The 18,268-nt window shown below is 56.0% G+C and overlaps 1 protein-coding gene across 2 annotated transcripts in view; it reads left to right on the forward strand.

The window, feature by feature from the left end:
- Positions 1-18,268, forward strand: part of CUX2 (cut like homeobox 2) — a 64,738-nt gene that overhangs the window by 42,455 nt on the left and 4,015 nt on the right. Inside the window, exons 2-15 of one of the 2 annotated variants that reach the window (XM_051634374.1) lie at positions 4,084-4,162; positions 8,728-8,865; positions 9,046-9,172; positions 9,987-10,063; positions 10,150-10,216; positions 10,425-10,473; positions 11,179-11,283; positions 11,985-12,176; positions 12,286-12,344; positions 12,495-12,751; positions 13,376-13,996; positions 15,445-15,546; positions 16,375-17,150; positions 17,582-17,741. In XM_051634374.1, coding sequence (XP_051490334.1) covers positions 4,084-4,162; positions 8,728-8,865; positions 9,046-9,172; positions 9,987-10,063; positions 10,150-10,216; positions 10,425-10,473; positions 11,179-11,283; positions 11,985-12,176; positions 12,286-12,344; positions 12,495-12,751; positions 13,376-13,996; positions 15,445-15,546; positions 16,375-17,150; positions 17,582-17,741 — 2,809 coding nt within the window. Of the gene's footprint in view, positions 1-4,083; positions 4,411-8,727; positions 8,866-9,045; positions 9,173-9,986; positions 10,064-10,149; positions 10,217-10,424; positions 10,474-11,178; positions 11,284-11,984; positions 12,177-12,285; positions 12,345-12,494; positions 12,752-13,375; positions 13,997-15,444; positions 15,547-16,374; positions 17,151-17,581; positions 17,742-18,268 lie in introns of those variants that run through there. The other variant, XM_051634375.1, reaches the window with a different exon arrangement.

The following is an 18,268-nucleotide window of genomic DNA, read 5'->3' on the forward strand; positions in this document are numbered from 1 at the left end:
ACTTCTATTGATTCTTCTTTTTTTTTTTTTAATCTCTGAATCATGAACGTGAACAACATATTTCTGTGACGTTCCCTTTAACTAGAATTCTCAGGCTTTATTTTTATATTATTGATCTTTTTGACATGAATTGCTTTTTGGCCTTGTGAGAATGGTGGGAGCTGGGGGTGTGGGGGTGGGAGGAGTGGGAAGGGGGGGGGGCAGAATGGGGCTGGGGGCTGCCATGGGGCTGTGCATGGGTGTATATGGTGGGTCTGTGCATGTGTGTGATGGGTTTGAGCACGTGTGTGAGGGGTCTGTGCACATGTATGAAGGGTCTATGTCTGTGTGCAATGGGCTTGTCCATGTGCAGCAGGTCTGTGGGTGCCCAGTGTATCTCTGGATGTGTGATGGATTTAAGGAGTTGGTCAGACCTGGGGCACTGGGAGGTGACAAGGGACCCCCGTCTACACGGGGGACCAGTCCCCATCCCCCATAGCTCTTCCTGGGGACAGCAGCTCCCTCCCAGGCTCTCCCCCCTCACAGCCCTCCCGCTCTCCCTGACTTCTTTACACATCAGGGGAAAAAAAAAAAAAAAGCAAGGAAAAAGCAAAATCTTGCATCAATTGATTTTTTTTTTTCATCAGTTTTCTTCAACATTTGGGGTCTCTGCTGCCGCTTTCTCCCCCCCGACAGCTGTTCCTCTCCGCTGAAAAAGAGCTCATTTGTGGTTTGCTGCCACCAGTATTTAGATGGAAATAACCCACTACTTATCCTGCACTTGATCTGATGGATGGAAGAATAAACTCTGCGCCGGTGCCGATGCAAATCCCGCGCCTTTGGAGAGGGGATGCTCAGACTGTCGGTCCTCTCCGCCGCGCCGGGGGAGCTTTACCATTTTGTCAGTCAATTATAACAATATTTCTGCTTCCAAATGTTTTAAAAAGTTGGCTTCGGAAGGTATAATCATGGCGCGGAGGCCAGCCTGACAATAGTAATTAATTAGGCTATTACGCATTCTGCAGTGATAATTGCTTTGCTGGAAAGTCACCAGCCATGAAAGGGACCCGGCGCGGAAATGTAATTCATCACGCGGCGGCGGATCCCGCGCGGCTGCCGGGCCTCACCTTCAGCCTGGTGCTGCTGCTGGGGTGGGAGGGGAGAATTTAATAGTACATGGACAAATCCTGAGGAGGGAGAGCCCGGCGAGTGGCCAGCGGGGCATTTAGTGTCACCAATGGGAAGGGGGGGAGTGGAGATGCCACCATCCCACCCCATTTTGCTGGGGCTGCTTGCAGAGATGTTCATCTCCCCCATTTGTAGCTGTTATCTCCTCTGATGACACAGGTGACATCACTCTCAGGGAGGGACACAGGGTTTGGCCCAGCTTCTGTCCTGAGAGAGCCAGGGCTTGTTTTTTTTTTCTACAAACCCCTCAATTTCAGGGCTGATTTGGGCTTCTTCTGCGTGTTAATTAAGCTCTCCGTTGAGGAGTAACAGTGGTTTCAGGAGCTGGGGTGAGCTGTGCCCTGCACTGCAGGAGTCACCCCTGGCATTTTGGTGAATTATCCCTATCCAGAAAAGGTCGCTGAAAATTTTCAATATCCTTTTATTTAATTTTATTTCCTAGCACCTCCTTGAAGTTCAGTGGCATTCAGGAAGAGCTGATGGCTCATCATCCTGCTGATTGGCTGCACTGGCGGTGCTCTGGGATCGGAATGGATTGAAACATGGCAGCCCTGAGCCAGAGCCTGGCACAGGGGGACCTGCAGGAGCCAGGGACAGTGAAATGGTCCCCAAATGCCTCCTCTGATGAAATGGCCATGAAATGCCTCCTTCACCAGCAAACTGTAGGTCCTGTGGCTCCAGTTAAGATGCTGGTGGTAGTTAATGGGTCAGAAGTTGCTTCACGTGCATCCCCTGGGATAGGGCTGGAGGTGGGTGAACGCCTCATTCCCTCATATGAACCAGGCAGGAACCTGGATCTGTCCCTGGTGAGATGGTGACTGGTGGCCATGGGGAGGTAAGAGGTTCATGGAACCATAGTGTGAAGATGCTGTGGGCTCCTGTCCACCACAGAGCCACGATGTTCCTGGTGGGGAATGCTCAGATCTCCATCGGCACTGCTGAGGAGAGGGAAAGGCGTCAGATCTTCCCCTTGAAAAGCCCTTTGTCTTTATGAAGTGACTTCAGGAATAAAATCCAGTGGGAACAGCCCAATATGGAGGTCTGGGTGATGGAGAGGTGATGATGGAGAACACCTAAGGGCCGGCTCTTTGCTCTGCACCCTTTGGATCAACACCATCTCAGGGGAGGTGAAGCTCCTCTAAAGCAGGTCTGGGTGTCCCTGTCACCCCATGGCAGGACTGAGCTGATGGGCTCTGCCCACTCCCACCCAAAATCCAAAGGGTGTGGGAAGCAGAGGGGGGATGGGGATCACGCAGGGCAGCCACCTTGGGGCACCCCAGCCCCACCGTGTCTCCATGTCCTTAAGGACCACAAGCAGGGTTCCTAGTGCCACCCCTCACTGGCTGCCTCCCCCCTCCCTTTCCTGCCGGATTCTTCTTATTGCAGAGCACCCTGAAGCCAGGCATTTTTTTGCAGAAGGCTGAAGAAAAACCCCCAGGTTCCTCCTCTGCTGGAAACACTGCGCCGAGGACGCGGGTTTGTGTACGAGATGCTATAAAAAGCCCCGGCTTTATACAAGTGTAACAATAGAAAAATGATCTTTGTGCTCCAGCGCCTGTGAGCCTGGCAAGGCGAAGGCAGTTTGCTCAGGTAGCTGCTGGATTACAAATGAGGGGTTTGCTTGGAGTTTGAGTGACAGGGAATGGCAATCCAGGGCGAGCCGGGAGCTCCGCCAGCACCGAGAAGGGAAAGGATGCCCCGGCGTGGGAGCTGCCACCGGGCTGAGGCACTAAGTTTGGGTTTCATTTGATAATTAGCCAATTGATGGTTTAAGAGTCGATTAATTAACTAGTCTGTTGTGGGTAATAGCGTGTTGGAGGCCGTCTGCTATGGGGACAGGCTGGGAATATTGGGAGTGTTCCGCCTGGAGAAGAGAAGGCTCCAGAGAGACCTTAGAGCACTTTCCAGTACCTGGGGAGGGACTTTTTACAATGGCTGAAAGAGGGGAGATTTAGGTTAGACATTAGAAATAAATTCTTTACTATGGGGGTGGTGATACCCTGGCCCAGGTTGCCCAGGGAAGCTGTGGCTGCCCCATCCCTGGCAGTGCTGAAGGGCAGGTTGGATGGGGCTTGGAGCAACCTGGTCTGATGGGAGGTGTCCCTGCCCATGGTGGAGGCTTAGAACTAGATGATGTTTGAGGTCCCTTCTAACCCGAACTATTCTATGATGATCCTGCAATACGTCTGCCGCCACTGAAGGCTGGGTCGGTGTCTCTTCCTCCAGTATCAGTTGGCGCAGGGGCCCAGTTTGGATCAAACTGGGTGTTTTCTGACACGGAATGGATCACCTTCATCCCTGGCTCCCATAGCAGGGACACCGAGGTCCATGTGTCCCACTGGCATCCCATCCACTGCAGGGGTGTACAAGGAGACCCTTGGCAAACAAAATGCACCAGACCCTGGTGGGCAGCAGCCTTGAAAAATTCCAGGGGGTAAATGATTCATGCTCATCAATGTTGGATGGGAGCACAGCAGATGACTGTGGTGTTGGGTTATTAGCGAGGCAGCACGTCGTCTCCGCACCATACAGCCAGTGTGGGGGTCACCAGCCCCCCGGGGGTCAGAGGGGCACTGTGTCCCCATCCAGGTTCCAGGGGCTAGTGGGAGCATCACCCCAGCCATGCGGTACAGGAAAGGCTGGGTGCTGGATCTGGCCCGGCCAGCGCAGCAACGGGCAGGCTTCTTTATTTCTTATTTAAATGCCAACATTAAATTATAATTTTCATTTACTCAGAGCACATCAATGATTTAGGGTGATGTGACATGGCAGCAGGGTTTAGCCAAAGGCAGCCAGCAGAGCTGTGCCGGGGGGGACCCGTGCACTGAGCAGGGGTGGCAGGGGTCCCGGTGGCCCGGCAGAGCCGGTTTCCTCCCCTGAGCCCATCTCTCACCCCCTTTTTCCATTTCCCTGCAGGTGATTGCACTTAGTAAGAGAAGCAAAGAGGCTGAGACGACTTTCCTGAGTGTTTACAAGCAATTAATCGAAGCTCCAGGTAAGCAACACAGCAGCGACCTGGCTGCCTAACGAGCGGCGTGCCGGTGCCGAGAGGAGCCAGCCCATCCCGGCACGCCTGGCGTCCCCTGGTGCTCTGGAAATACCCGCTGGAGAGAGGAGCAGGAACAGCTTTTGCCGTCGCTGGGTTTCAGCCCCTGAGCCAAATGCATCTTGACGTTAGGAAAGGAATACATTTGCTCAGCCCCTGTCATAGCACCGCGGCCGTCCCCGCGTGTCTCTTTGACGGTAAGTTCACCACCCCCCCAGGGGCAGCCCCGGCACTGCTCGACGTGTTGGGAGGGGGAAACTGAGGCACGGGGTAGCCTCCAGGCTTGTGTTGGCAGAGTGGGTGCTAGGGCAGGGTGAGAGGCCAGGACCCCCTTCCCCACTGCTCCCTGCCCAGGGCTCCCCTGGCACGGTGAGGACAGGGAGCTGCGAATGGCTGAAGATGCACAGAAGGGCTCCTGCAGGGCCACTGATTCATTTTCCAGACATTTAGGAATAACAAAATGTTTTAATGATTTCTTAGGGGAATTAGGGAGACATATTTTTGTCCTCATTAAATTTTCTCCTGTGCTACAAGAACCAAATGTCAGCTCGGTTTCCAGAACCCAGTTATCTTCCCTCCCTGCGCGCAACCGCTGTGCTCCTCCTCCTTGCACACGCATGCACACACGTGCACACCCCAAACTGTGATCTCCACACACACACACCTTCTCCTCCCTCCCCTGCCATCCCACAGGATCCTTCCCTTGCTCCTCTCTCCCCTCCTTTTCCCCAAATTGTCCCCCGGCCGTCAGTTTGTCCGTGTGTCTCTTGTTGGGTGAACTCTTTGTGTGACACTTTGTAAGTCCTGATTCGACATTTTTTGGCTTTGAATGGCTGCTGTCAACACAAATCTCTGGCAGAGACTGTAACGGAGCCTGATTGCTCAGCAAGTATTTTGATAAGTGAGCTGGTGTGTGTCTGTAATTACGGGAGAAAACCGTAAATCTTTGGGATATTGTTCACACAGATGTGGCGTGAAGAGAAGGGGGGAAGCAGTAAAATGTGTTAAAAGCATAATTAATGTCATTGTTGTTGGGGATGATTTGATTTAAGCCTGACTCTGACTGGTGGAGGGATGCGTAGGGCGCCAGTAGATGTGTTTGTGCAGGTTGGGATGGGGGTGGAGGAGGTGACATCCCAGAGGGAGAGGGGTTGGCACTGTGGATGTGCCATGGAGATACAGGGATGCACGTGGATGCACTGTGGATGCATGAGGATGCACTGTGGTTGCACTGTGAATGTACATGGATGTTCGTGGATGCCATGTGGATGCACATGGATGCACCACAGATGCACTGTGGGTGTCCTGTGCTCCTCTTGGAGCTGGGCAGCAGCATGGAGCAGTTGTCACCTTTCAGCCCCTGGCATGGAAACCTCTGCCAAAGGCTGGGTAAGGGATGATCTGTGAGTCCCCAGGGACACAGGTGCTCCCTGGAGCTCTGTCTGCTCAGGAGAAGGTGCTGACCACTCAGGACCTCCCCACCCCATACCACCACAAGTGCCTGGAGCTGCTCTGGTAGCCACACGGTGCTGCGGTGGGGTGTCTGGGAGAGTCTGCTGGTGGCAGAGACCCTCTCCAGCAAGGGAGAAGACCCCTGATCCTGCTCTCACCGTGCTGGGGACACCAGAATTGACCCCTGCCTACTGTCCCCATCCCTGCTGGTGGCACTGCTGGTGCCACTAAAGGACAGCCAATAACGCCAGCTAGTGGCAGGACTTAATATATTTATATATGATATTTTATGTTTTAGTATACATCTTACATATTCCTTCCAGTCCAAACCATTATATAATTCTATGTTATGTTCTATTTTTTACTATATATAAAATACATGTACATATGTAAAATACATAGAAGTGGGGGAGCGTATGGGGCAATAGATAAGCACACCAGGGCCTATTTGTGGCAGGGACTTGCTGGCACATGTGTCACCATGAGCTAGCAGGCAGGTGGTGCCCCGAGGTCCCATTTTGGCATGTGCCTCTCTGGCGTCACTCGGCCGTGCCACTGGTGTCACCACGATGGCATCAGTGCCATCTCCTCTCAGTGCCATCTCCTCTCACCTCCCTCCGACACTGTCCCCTGTGCCATGGTCAGTGTCCTGAGCCCTCCCGCGTGGCTCCGTGTGGTGTCTGCAGGGCCTTGGTGGGAGCAGACCGTGTGCTCAATTTCAAGTGGCTCCTCTCTCCAGCCCTGCAGCAGGAGGTGTTGTCCACGGTGGTCTGAGCATGGTGCAAGCTTGGCATGAGGTTGGCCTGAGCTTGGCACAAGCATGGTGTGAACTTGGGGCAAGTAAGGTTTGCATGAGGTCGGTGTGAGGCTGGGATGAGGTCAGTGTGAGGTTGGCATGAGGTCGGTGTGAGGTTGGCACGAGGTCGGTGTGAGGTTGGCATGAGCTTGGTGCCCAGCCCCTCAATGCATCCAAACACGTGGTGCCTGGTGGCAGAGCCGGCCTCCCAGCCAAGGATGGCACATTCCCAGCCTGGTATCAACATGGTAGAATTAAACCAGCCCAGGCATTTGGCATCAGTGCTGCCCCTGCTGACATGGGTGGCAGAGCTGGATCACCACTGGCTCTTTTCCCTTCCATAAGCTCTACGCCTGTTCACTGCGTCCTGGGATGTTGGCTCTGAACGGGGAGCAGTGGGTGGGGGTATCGCAGGGCTGGGGCTGACAGGAGGGAAAACACTGACCCCTGGAAAATCCCTGGAGCTCCATCAATTGGGCTGGTTCCTGCCATGTTATTTATTTCTCAGGGCAGAGGTGAGAGGAGTTGCCAGAGCAGATCAGACAGGGCCTGTCCTGGTGCTTATCCCTGCAGAGGTGGCTGGCACTGAGCCTCCTGCCAACACCCCTAGGGCTGGGGAAGTGTGGGGGGGACGCCCGGCCCCCGCAGCCCCTGAGCTGGGGCCCTGGAGCGTGGGGTTTAATTAGCCGTGTCGTTATCTCAGCTCGCGTACTTATGGGTGTTATTAATGGCTGTGAGAGCATCCAGTCTGGTTTGGGACCATGCCACAGCACTGTGACACCCTGCCGTGGCACGCTCCTGCATCCGTGGGTGGGGAAGTGGCCTGAAGGGTGCCGGGAGCCACAGGATGCCATGAGCACCCAGGAGGTCCCAGCCAGAGCCAAGTCACCTGTTCAGTGCCAAAGGCAGCACTGTGACAGCAGCACTCAGCACCCTCCTCTGGCTGAGACCCTGTGGTCAAGCTCTGGCCAGCATCTCTGTGGTGTCCTGTGCAGGGAAGAGAGGTTGTTCCCTGTGGAAAAGGATGTGCCGGGGTCTCTTTTGTGTTAGCACGTGGGGCCCAGCAGTCATTCACCCCATGGCAGCGATGCTGTGGAATGGGAGGGCAAGAGCTGGTCAGGGGGACCCTCAGACCCCATCTTGGGGGACATAGGTCCTGGCTTTGCTCCTTCGCCAGGATCATCCATGCTGGGCATTCACAGCGAGGCTCACGGGCCAAATCCTGCATTTTTTGGGCATTTTCACCCCAAAGACACCCAGTGCTTCAGTTGTGCTGGCACAGTCCCAGACCACCCTGAATCCCATGGCACAGCCTTGGTGGTGCTGGACGTCCTTCATCTTGCACCACTGCTATCTCAGCAGAAGACCTGCTCTGCATCCTGTTCAGAGCAGGGACAGCCAGTTGTTTTGATTTTTTTTCCCATCACCATTCTTATTTTTCACCCTTGGATGCCTGCCACGTGTCCCTGCTGTACAGCAGCACACCCAGCTCTGTCCCACTTCCCTGTTTGTCTAACTTCATGACCCTGGAGAATTCAAATCTATTTTCTTCCCTCTTTTTTCCTAAAAAAAAAAAAACCAAAAACAACACAACAAAACACAAACCGAATCCTCAAACCTATATTAACCTGGCTCAATAGGAGGCATTTTCTTGAACTTATTAAAAAATCCAGACTTGTAAATTAATTTGTTCATGTTGTACAATGGCAGTGCAGATGGACTCATTAGCATGCACACAACAAATAATTATAGATGAATTTTTAGCTGGCCTGCTTAATGGGCTTGCTGGGTTAATTATGTCAATGTATAATTACATCAGCCCTGGGAGACATAATGGCACACCCTGCTGAGCAGACACCAGCTAATGATAGTGTAATGCTGACAGAGGGAAGACGGACGGCTCTGCGCACACCTGCTTACCTCGGCACAAACCCAGGCCATTGTCTGCCCCCAAACGGGGCCACCAGAGCTGTGGGTGTCACCGGCTCACTCGGGGAGGTGACAGGACCCCCTGCATGGTCTGGGCAGGGAGCAGATATCCCCGTCTCCCCAGCACACCAACAGCTTTGTGGATGGCAATAGAAAATGTGGGACCAAGGGGTGTCCCCATGGCACCTGGCACCCCTTCCTACTCTGGTTTTACGTGGGGTGCTGAGGGCAACTGCCTTGGGGTAGGTAGTGAGGATGGTGACAGAAGGTCCATGGGGAGGTAGGAGGGGCTGTGGCAGGTGTCCCTGCCTCTCATTGCCACCTTTGTGTCCCACAGACCCTGCTCCTGTGCTGGAGGCTGCCCGGAGCCTGGAGGACCGGCTGCAGCAGCTCCAGCGCCTCGAGCCTGAACCCACCCCCCTGAAAGACCTTGGTGGCCCCTGGAAGAAGCACCCGGAGATTGTCATCATCAAAGGTACCCCCCACCACAGGCCACCCCATCAGACAAAGGTGGCAGTGGCAGTCCCCAGCTGGGTCCCCCCACGTGCCTCTGAGCATCCCAAGGATACAGGGGGTCTCAGAACCCTTGCCCGTGGCCCCCGGTGGCCGCCACTGCTGTCCCCAGTGCCACTGTGTGCAACGTGTCCCCCTGCAGGGCGCAGAGAGGGGACATCCCCCGCGGCCGGGCTCGTGGCAGCGGCCGAGGCCCCACTCCCCAGTGTCGAGGGCAAAGCACTGAGCACTGACACCTCGCTGCAGAGAAATGAGGCAGAAAAGCAAAAGTACGTGAGTACAGGGGCTTGGGGCCTCGCACCCTGCGGCCGGGGTCGTTTCAGGGTGCCTGGGGGACACACGGCTCTGTCCCCACTCTTGTCTGTCTGTCCTTCCCTCTCCTCCTTCCCTTTGCACCTCCTTTACTGTCTGGGTTGAGAGTGGACACATCCTGCCCAGAAGCCTGTTATGTGGTCTTGGGCACTGCAAGCATCCGTCTGTCCATCCATCCCCAATCCCAGGCAGTTTTTGGGCAGAGCAAGGGCAGATCCCTCCTGTTGGCCCCTCATGCCATCTCCCTGGCATGTGGCTTTGCTGGGACAAATGGGTTAAATCCAGGTTGGCAGATGAACCTCATTAAATGGCCTTTTAATTTGGAGGATCCCAGCTTTCCTGGTGCCTTCATTGTTATTCCTTAACATGCTGCACTGGGAAACAAATGAGGAATCTTTAAACCCTAAATTGCAGATCTCTGGGAGTAAGTTCCTGGCAAGTGTAGGCTATAAATAATGCAGAACAACTTTTCCCTGATTGCTTCCCCTCCCTCTAATTAATAACAGGCAGGGGTGGGCTGCCACCTCCCCAGAGGGGTTTCAGCCACAGGGATTGGGACCATTTTCAGCCCAAAATGAATTTTTTTACAACCAGGGTAGTAAGTCCTTTAACATCACAAGGTAACATGACCTGAATGCTTTCCAGTGGGTCTTTTCCCAGCGTCACCAAGGGTTGAGGGTGGGGATGCAGCGAGGGCGTCCCCAGGGGAACTGGGGGGTGGGCACAGTCGTGGGGCTGCCATCACCCATGGGTGATGCCTGTCTCTGGCAGGGGGCTGCAGGAAGCACAGGTCACTTTGGCCACGCGGCTGGGAGAGGCAGAGGAGAAGATCAAAGTGCTCCATGCAGGTAGGGGGGCCAGGGCAGGAGATATTGGCCATGGTGGTGGGATCAAGCCCCCACCCTGGGGCTCACCCTCCTCTTCCTTTTCCCAGCACTGAAGGCCACCCAGACAGAATTGCTGGAGCTGCGGTGTAAATACGATGAAGAAGCTGCTTCCAAGTAAGTCCTCAGTGGTGCCTGGATGTTTTTGTGTGCCCGAGGCCAAATCGAGCTGCCAAGTGGCTTGAGGAGCTGAGACACTTCAAGTGACCTCAGCAGCACCCCAAGTCACAGGGGTCCCTAAGCCTAGAGCAGGAGCCCTGGCTGGTGCTGGAGAGCTGTGTCTGTGCCTCCGCACCCACTGACACCTCCTGCTTTCTCGTCACAGGGCAGATGAAGTAGCCATGATCATGACAAACCTCGAAAAAGCCAACCAGGTGAGCCAGGAGGTGACTTTCCAGCCAGCACAGGGCATCTACCCCTGCTTCCTTTCCACCCTGAACATCCCCATGACCTGAACATTTATCCCCAAAAATTGTGACCAGGCTCCAGGACTGGGAAGCCCTACAAAGGGGGGCTCTGGTTTTATTTGCCTGGTGTCCTCTGAACCAGGCTGCTGGGACCCCCTGCCCCGTGAGCAGGGCACAGTGCTGGGACAGTGAGCCCCATTTTGGGGGGCTCACTGGTGTGTTTGGGTTTCTGCCAGGCTCCATTTTGGCTGCTGGAGCCAATGTTTGTCACCTCCAGCCTTTTGAGCATTTTAGGGCACAATCCACACCAGCCTGGTGTTGGTTTCTGGCATATTAGGTCTGGTTCTAATTCCTATTCATTAGTTACATTAACTTCTGAAAATGTAGGTACAAATAAATGTGCATGGATAAAAAAAAGAGGCTTAAAGAGCAATTTGCATGTAAATATGGCCTTTTGGGTGGAAAAAAAGTAGTGTCCTGGAGGTGGGCTGCAGCCAGTGCCCAGGGATTGAGCCTGGGAATCATGTTAGGAGCCAAAATCCGTGGAAGGGTTTATGGTGATGATGGTGGGAGCAGGGTGGGTTGGTGGGGATCCTGGGGCCTGGCTCTGCCCTGTGTGGGGTGGGACGAGCCCCGGGTGCCCAGCCTGAGGGGCTTTCTGCTCTCTTGCAGCGGGCGGAGGCGGCGCAGAGGGAAGTGGAGAGTTTGCGGGAGCAGCTGGCGGCCGTGAACAGCTCCCTCCGCCTGGCCTGCTGCTCCCCGCCGGGCGCTGCCGGGGTGAGGGCACCCCTGGGGGCCACCAGCACCCCTCAGGGCCACTGGGACCACCCCTGGGGGCCACCAGCACCCCTTGGGGCCAGGAGAACCCCTGGGGGGCCACCAGCACCCCTCAGGGCCACTGAGAGCATCTGTCACAGGCAGGAGCATCCCATTACCCTTGGGAGAACCCCATTGTATCCAGGAGCACCTCACAGCAGGCAGGAGCACCCCATTGACCTTGGGAGCATCCCACTGTAGCCAGGATCACCCCATAGCATTCGGGAGCACCCTGTCATAGCCAGGTGCATCCCATAACAGCCAGGAGCACCCTCGCATGTTTAGGAGCATCCCACTGTGCTTAGGAGCAAGCCATTGCATTCAGAAGCACCATTTTGCATTCGGGAGAGCCCACCATGTTTGGAAACAAGCCAAAAATGCCCACGGCTGGGGTATTTTTCCTCCATGGAGGTGGTAGTGTTGGCCATGCCCTGCCTGCAGCCCCAGGCTCTTGCAGGGAGGAGGACATGCACCCCCTTAGCACCAAGCAGATGTGCCCGGGAGACCAGTAGGGGCAGAGAAAAGGTCTGTCCTTGCACATGGCTCTGTCACTCCAGGTCTCCATCCCACAGGGCTCCTCGTGGGATTGCTTCTGTTGGGGAGGGTGGCCCATGTCCCTGCATCAGGTGGCGGGGAGCTGATGGTGTCCCCTCTCCCGGCAGGACAAAGTGAACTATTCCATGTGCTCAGGGTCGAGGCTGGAGGCAGCTCTGGCTGCCAAGGACCGGGAGATCCTGCGGCTGCTGAAAGACGTGCAGCACCTTCAGAGCTCACTGCAGGAGCTGGAGGAGTCCTCTGCCAACCAGATCGCCGAGCTGGAGGGGCAGCTGGCTGCCAAGAATGAAGCCATTGAGGTGCGCCCGGAGGGGCTTGGGGCTTCCTGGGGTGCAGGGGATGTGGGCCTGGCTGTACCAGGGCTTTTCTGGGAGCCAGCTGCGAGGATTCCCCTCCTCTGCTCCACAGAAGCTGGAGGAGAAGCTGCAGGCGCAGGCAGACTATGAGGAGATAAAAACAGAGCTAAGGTATGAACTGAAACAGCATCTGCACGTGCTGTCCCTGGCCAGCCGGTTGCTGCTAGCACCCGGGGCTCACTGCAGCAGCCATCACACACGGTGGCTCGATGGCAGCGGGAAGCTGTGCCCGCCAGGTCACCCCTCTTGTCTCCCCCCCAGCATCCTGAAGGCGATGAAGGTGGCTGCTGCTGGCTGCAGCCTTCCCCAGGCAAGTGCCGCGGCTCCCACCGACGCACTGGCCGGGCTGGGCTGTGCCTGCCGGCCCGGCCGCCGGCGCCTCCGCCGCCTTTTCCCATCTCGGCTTGGCTCCTTGCAGACCATATCGAAGGCAGAGGAGGCCCTGCTGCTGGGGAAGGAGGCTTTCTATCCCTCGCAGAAGTACCTGCTGGAGAAGCCCAACATGCTGGCCAGCACTGGTAGGGTTCCCTGGTTCTGTAGCAGCCCTGGGAATGGGGGTGGAAGGGCTGGGTTGTGTTCCAGCTGTGGGAAGGAGCCCAGAGCCATCCATGGAGCAGGGAGGATGGTAAAGGGGTGGGATGGCACCTGGGGAAACTGAGGCAGGAGACGCTTCGCTGAAAGACATGGAGCTGTTGGATTGAGGCCAGAGGAAGCCATGGAGATGGTCAGAAAACTGGAGCAACTCTGCTCTGGAGACAAGCTGAGAGAGTTGAGGGTGTTCAGCCTGGAGAAGGGAAGGCTCCACTTCTTACAAGGGCACGGAGTGATGGGATGAGGGGGAATGGCTTTAAACCGGGAGAGGGGAGATTTAGGTTAGACATTAGGAATAAATTCTTCACTATGAGGGCGGTGAGACACTGGAAGAGGTTGCCCAGAGAAGCTGCGGTTGCCCCATCCCTGGGGGCAAGTGATGTGTTCAAGGCCAGGCTGGATGGGACTTGAAACAAGGTGGTCTAGTGGGAGGTGTCCCTGCCCATCCAAATGGACTGGATGATCTTTAAGTTCTAGTCTGGGATTCTGTGACCAGGGGCCGCTGGCTGGGGGGACTCTAGTGTGTCTCCCTCTCTCTCATTCATCTCTAGAGGAAGATCACTCCGAGGACGAGGCAGGGAAGGATTCTCTGGGCCTGGAGCAGCCGTACCCGTCCCCTCAGCACGCCCCGTCGGATGAACCCTCCTCCCCTGCTCCCCTCCCCCCTCCTCCCGGCCTGGCCCCCGACGGCCCCCGAACTTTCTCTCTGTCCCCCTTCCCGGGGGGCGAACGGCTTTTGGGGGACCCCAAGACCCCCAACCTCCAGCCACCTGCCTTCAAGAGCGAGAATGCTGGGGGGGTCCCACCCTTCCCCTCCACTTTCTTGGGGGCTAAAAGCAGCACTGGGCCCCCCAGCACTGTGCCAGCCCCCAGCCCACCCAGTGAGCCGTCCGAGGGCAGCACGGGCAGCTCTGCCGAGGAGGAGCAGCTGGACACAGCCGAGATCGCCTTCCAGGTGAAGGAGCAGCTGCTGAAGCACAACATCGGGCAGCGGGTCTTCGGGCACTACGTGCTGGGGCTGTCACAGGGCTCTGTCAGCGAGATCCTGGCCCGGCCCAAGCCCTGGCGCAAGCTGACGGTGAAGGGCAAGGAGCCGTTCATCAAGATGAAGCAGTTCCTCTCCGACGAGCAGAACGTGCTGGCCCTGAGGACTATCCAGGTGCGCCAGAGAGGTGAGTGGTTCGGGTGGCCTCGGCTGATGGGTCCTGCCCAGCGCCGTGGCGGGGATGCCCGTCGTGTGCTGGCAAGGTGGGCAGCGAGGCCACGCAGAGTCACTGGTGGCACCTGGGGATTGTGCCTCATGGTGCCCCCGCTCAGGGTGCAGCCCAGAGAGTATCCTGGGCTGCGTCATAAGCAGCATGACCAGCAGGTCAAGGGAGGGGATTGTCACCCTCTACTCTACTCTGGTGAAACCCCAACTGGATAGTGTGTCCAGTTCTGGGGGTTTCCAACACAAGAAGGACATGGAGCTGTTGGATTGAGGCCAGAGGAGGCCACAAAGATGATCAGAGGGCTGGAGCAGCTCTGCTCTGGAGACAGGCTGGGAGAGTTGGGGTGTTCAGCCTGGAGAAGAGAAGGCTTCAAGGAGACCTTAAAGCACTTTCCAGTGCCTGAAGGGGCTCCAGGAAAGCTGGGGAGGGGCTTTTTACAAAGGTAGGGAGTGAGAGGATGAAGGGGAATGGCTTTAAACTGGAATAGGGGAGATATAGGTTAGGCATTAGGAAGACATTCTTTACTATGAGGGTGGTGAGACACTGGAACAGGTTGCCCAGGGAAGCGGTGGCTGCCCTGTCCCTGGAAGTGTTCAAGGGCAGGTTGCAACCTGGTCTGGTGGGAGGGCCCATGGCAGGGGGGTTGGACCTGGGTGCTCTTTAAGGTCCCTTCCAATCCAAACCAGTCTGGGATTCTGCGATGCTATGAACTACCCCAGGGGGCAAGGAAATGGCATCAATTAACAACCCCTCGTCGAGGCTGCATCCCCGGATGTGCTTTACTCATTTATTCTGACAAGTGCCATTTAATTATTCATCAGGCTGTTTCGTGGTGTATGAATCAATGTACTGGGAAATATTTTGTTAAAATAATTAAGTCTTAATGCTGCAGGACCTCAGTGTGGTGTAAGTGCCACCATGAAATGGTAACAGGGGTGGCAGCTCCTGGCCCTGTCTTGGTGGTCACCTGGGTCCCCATGGTGGCAGAGGGGGAGAGGGGGACAGGGCAATGCTGGTCCATGCATCTGCTGGTGTTTCAACCCAGAGGGCTCTGATTTGTCCCCTGGATCCAACCCAGCATTAACCCTTCAGGAAGGCAAGGTGGCAGGGATTGAGGCTGTGGTCCCCATGACCATGTCTCTGCTCAGCACCTGGTACACTGGTGGGAAGCAGGTGCCCTTGGATGAGATTAGTAAGGTGGCCGGGAGAATCCATGCTGGAGGCAAGAGCTGGCAGCAGAGGCTACCAGGACTCCCCATGCTCGCAACTAATCAGGAGTGACATTTATCTTAAAACCAGCATCTCTAAAAATAACTGAACATGAGGAGCAGTAAATACTTCCTGACATACAAGTGGAGCTTGTAAAACCAGCACTGGTGACAAAGTTGTTATCCTGCCCCTTTGATCAGGTAGCATCACGCCACGGATCAGGACACCAGAGACCGGCGCTGATGATGCCATCAAAAGCATCTTGGAGCAGGCAAAGAAGGAGATTGAGTCGCAGAAGGGAGGTGGGTGCTGCTGTGGGGCTGGCCCCAGGGAAGCACCACCCAGAGGGGTGGCTGAGTGCTGAATGGCTGTGGATCCCATAGCACACTGAAACATCCACCAAATCGATGGTGTCCTGCATGAGGGTCTCTGCCTCCCCTAGGTAATGTTAACCAGCCTCTGCCAGCCCAGCATGGTCCTGGGCAGGGTGGCACTGGGTGCCCAGCACCAGGTTATCCCCGCAGCTGAGCCAGCAAGGGCTTTATTTGGCATTTCTCCTGCTGACACCCATAGGAATCTGGGACATGGTGGGAGGAAATGTTGCTAAATACTGATGGGAGACTCTTCATGCAGCAGCATTTGTATCTGGGCTTTTGGAAACTTTGGATTTGCTCTTTCCTCCCCCCTGCCCCAAACCAGATGATTAAATGAGGATGCACAACCCATCTGGCAGGAGGAATCATTAAAGCAGCTGCGCTCACAGTCAATTACAAGAAATGAAATACATTAAACCAGGTAGTCTGCTGAGAAAGCAGAATCCTGGAGAATTAAATTAGACAGGAACGGTGGAAAAACAGACAGGAAAAACAAACATGTTTGTCTATTGCCGTCGTTGGTAATGGGATTTATTTTGCCATCATCACAAAAGCAGCTCACCTTGAGCTGGGGGTGTCGCAGCTTTTGCTTTGTGGGTGCTGCTGCTGGTCCTTTTGATCCACTCAGTGGAGAGCACTCCAAACCAGATTGGGATAAAATCCCTTTTCTCCAGCATTTTGAGTTAAGGCCGCATGGTAAAACTGTGTGTGCTGCTCCTGGGGGCTCCTCACACTCCTTGTTTTTTGTGTTTGCAGGGGAGCCCAAAACGCCATCGGCGTCGCAGGCGGTGGCCAACGGGGCGGGCAGCAGCAGCTCAGAGGAGGCCATCAAGAGCATCCTGGAGCAGGCACGGCGGGAGATGCAGGCACAGCAGCAGGCGCTGCTGGAGATGGAGTCGGGGGGCAGCGGGCGCCCCGGGGAAACGCCGCCCACTGAGCGCTCCACGCTGGCCACCGTCAACCAGAACATTGTCCCCACCTACGTCAAGCAGGAGGAAGGGAGCAGGGCCAGCCCTGGACCCCCACAGACCCCCCTGGCTGTCCTCTCGCCTGCTGCCTTTGTCCAGAGCATCATCCGGAAGGTGAAGTCAGAGATTGGTGATGCTGGCTCCTACTTTGACCAGCACTGGGCGTCAGAGCGGACCCTCCTCAGCCGACCCTTCACCTCCGTCTCACCTTCCCTCTCCTCCTCCTCCTCGAGCTACTCCAGCATGGCCAATGGCCGAGCCTGGCCGCGGGGGGAGCCCGGCGAGGGCGGTGCTAACGAGGACGAGCTGCCGCCGGCAGACGACGAGCCCCACCGGCTGGCGGAGATGAAGGCGGAGGGAGCGGGCGCGGAGCCGGCACCGGGTGGTCGTCTGTCCTACTACCCTGCCTACGTGCCACGGACCCTGAAGCCCACCGTGCCACCACTGACACCAGAGCAGTACGAGATGTACATGTACAGGGAGGTGGACACGTTGGAGCTGACCCGGCAGGTCAAGGAGAAGTTGGCCAAGAATGGCATCTGCCAAAGGATCTTTGGAGAGAAGGTACCAGCCTGGAGAAGGGGGGTCTGGTGTCCTGTCTGCTCCGCTACCCAGAGCCTGAGGCTCATCAGTGGCCTCCACTTGCTCCTTCCAGGGTTCCCACTCTCCCCAGTGGATTTCCCCTTGGAGGATGCTGAGTCCTCAGGGTCTCACCCAACCCCGAGCAGTCTCCCAGTGGCCACCACCAACTGGTTGGTGGCACTTCTCACTAGGAAAACCCTGTCCCCTATGCAGAACCCTGTGGGAACCATCCTCCCAGCCCACTGGGTACCCCAGGGAGACCCACCACCATCCCAGCACCACAGGCTGGGGCCAAGGGGTCTGGATGTGCCGTGGAGCCACGGGCTTGGCAGCAGGGCTGCAGCCTGCTTCCCCTCCCTTGGCGTGGGGACGGAGGGCAGGCAGCAGCCCAGTGACACCTGCACGGTGCCCAGGTGCTGGGACTGTCCCAGGGCAGCGTGAGTGACATGTTGTCACGGCCCAAGCCATGGAGCAAGCTGACGCAGAAGGGTCGGGAGCCCTTCATCCGCATGCAGCTCTGGTTGACTGACCAGCTGGGCCAAGGCATCAGCCAGCAGCCGACCCCTTCCCAGGGTAAGTGCCACCATCATCCCCACAGTCCCCATGTGCCATCGGTGTCCCTGGCACTTGTGCATCTGCCCTACACATCCTCCCCCTGTCCCAGCACCTTCTACCCTTACACTGATCCTGGGAAGCCCCATTCATCCCCCTCTCCTCTGATGCATCCAACTGGTTTGAACCACCTCAATTAGTCACTTTGACAATTTAAGGCTCTTAAACAGTTCCTCAAATGTTATTTTGGTCTTTGAAAGTCATCTGGTTTAAAAGAAAAAAAAAAAAAAAAAGAGGAACCACAAACAAAATCCTTGCTTGTGCCTGGTATGAAAAAGTAACTGGTTTGTTGGGGTTTTTTTATATTAATGGTGTTTTCTCTCCAACTATTCCACTGGCTGCTCCTGCTTTGCCATAGCCCCCAGGAATACTTGACTGGCATCCCCACTTTGGAGGGCAGAGCCCCGGGTACCCCCCAAAATGCCCTTCACACTCCCACTGGGTCCCCAACACTCCCCACTGCCACCTTCCCACTGACCCCTGTCCCC

This window comes from Apus apus, chromosome 16 (assembly GCF_020740795.1).
Source record: "Apus apus isolate bApuApu2 chromosome 16, bApuApu2.pri.cur, whole genome shotgun sequence".
NCBI classification, from domain to species: domain Eukaryota; kingdom Metazoa; phylum Chordata; class Aves; order Apodiformes; family Apodidae; genus Apus; species Apus apus.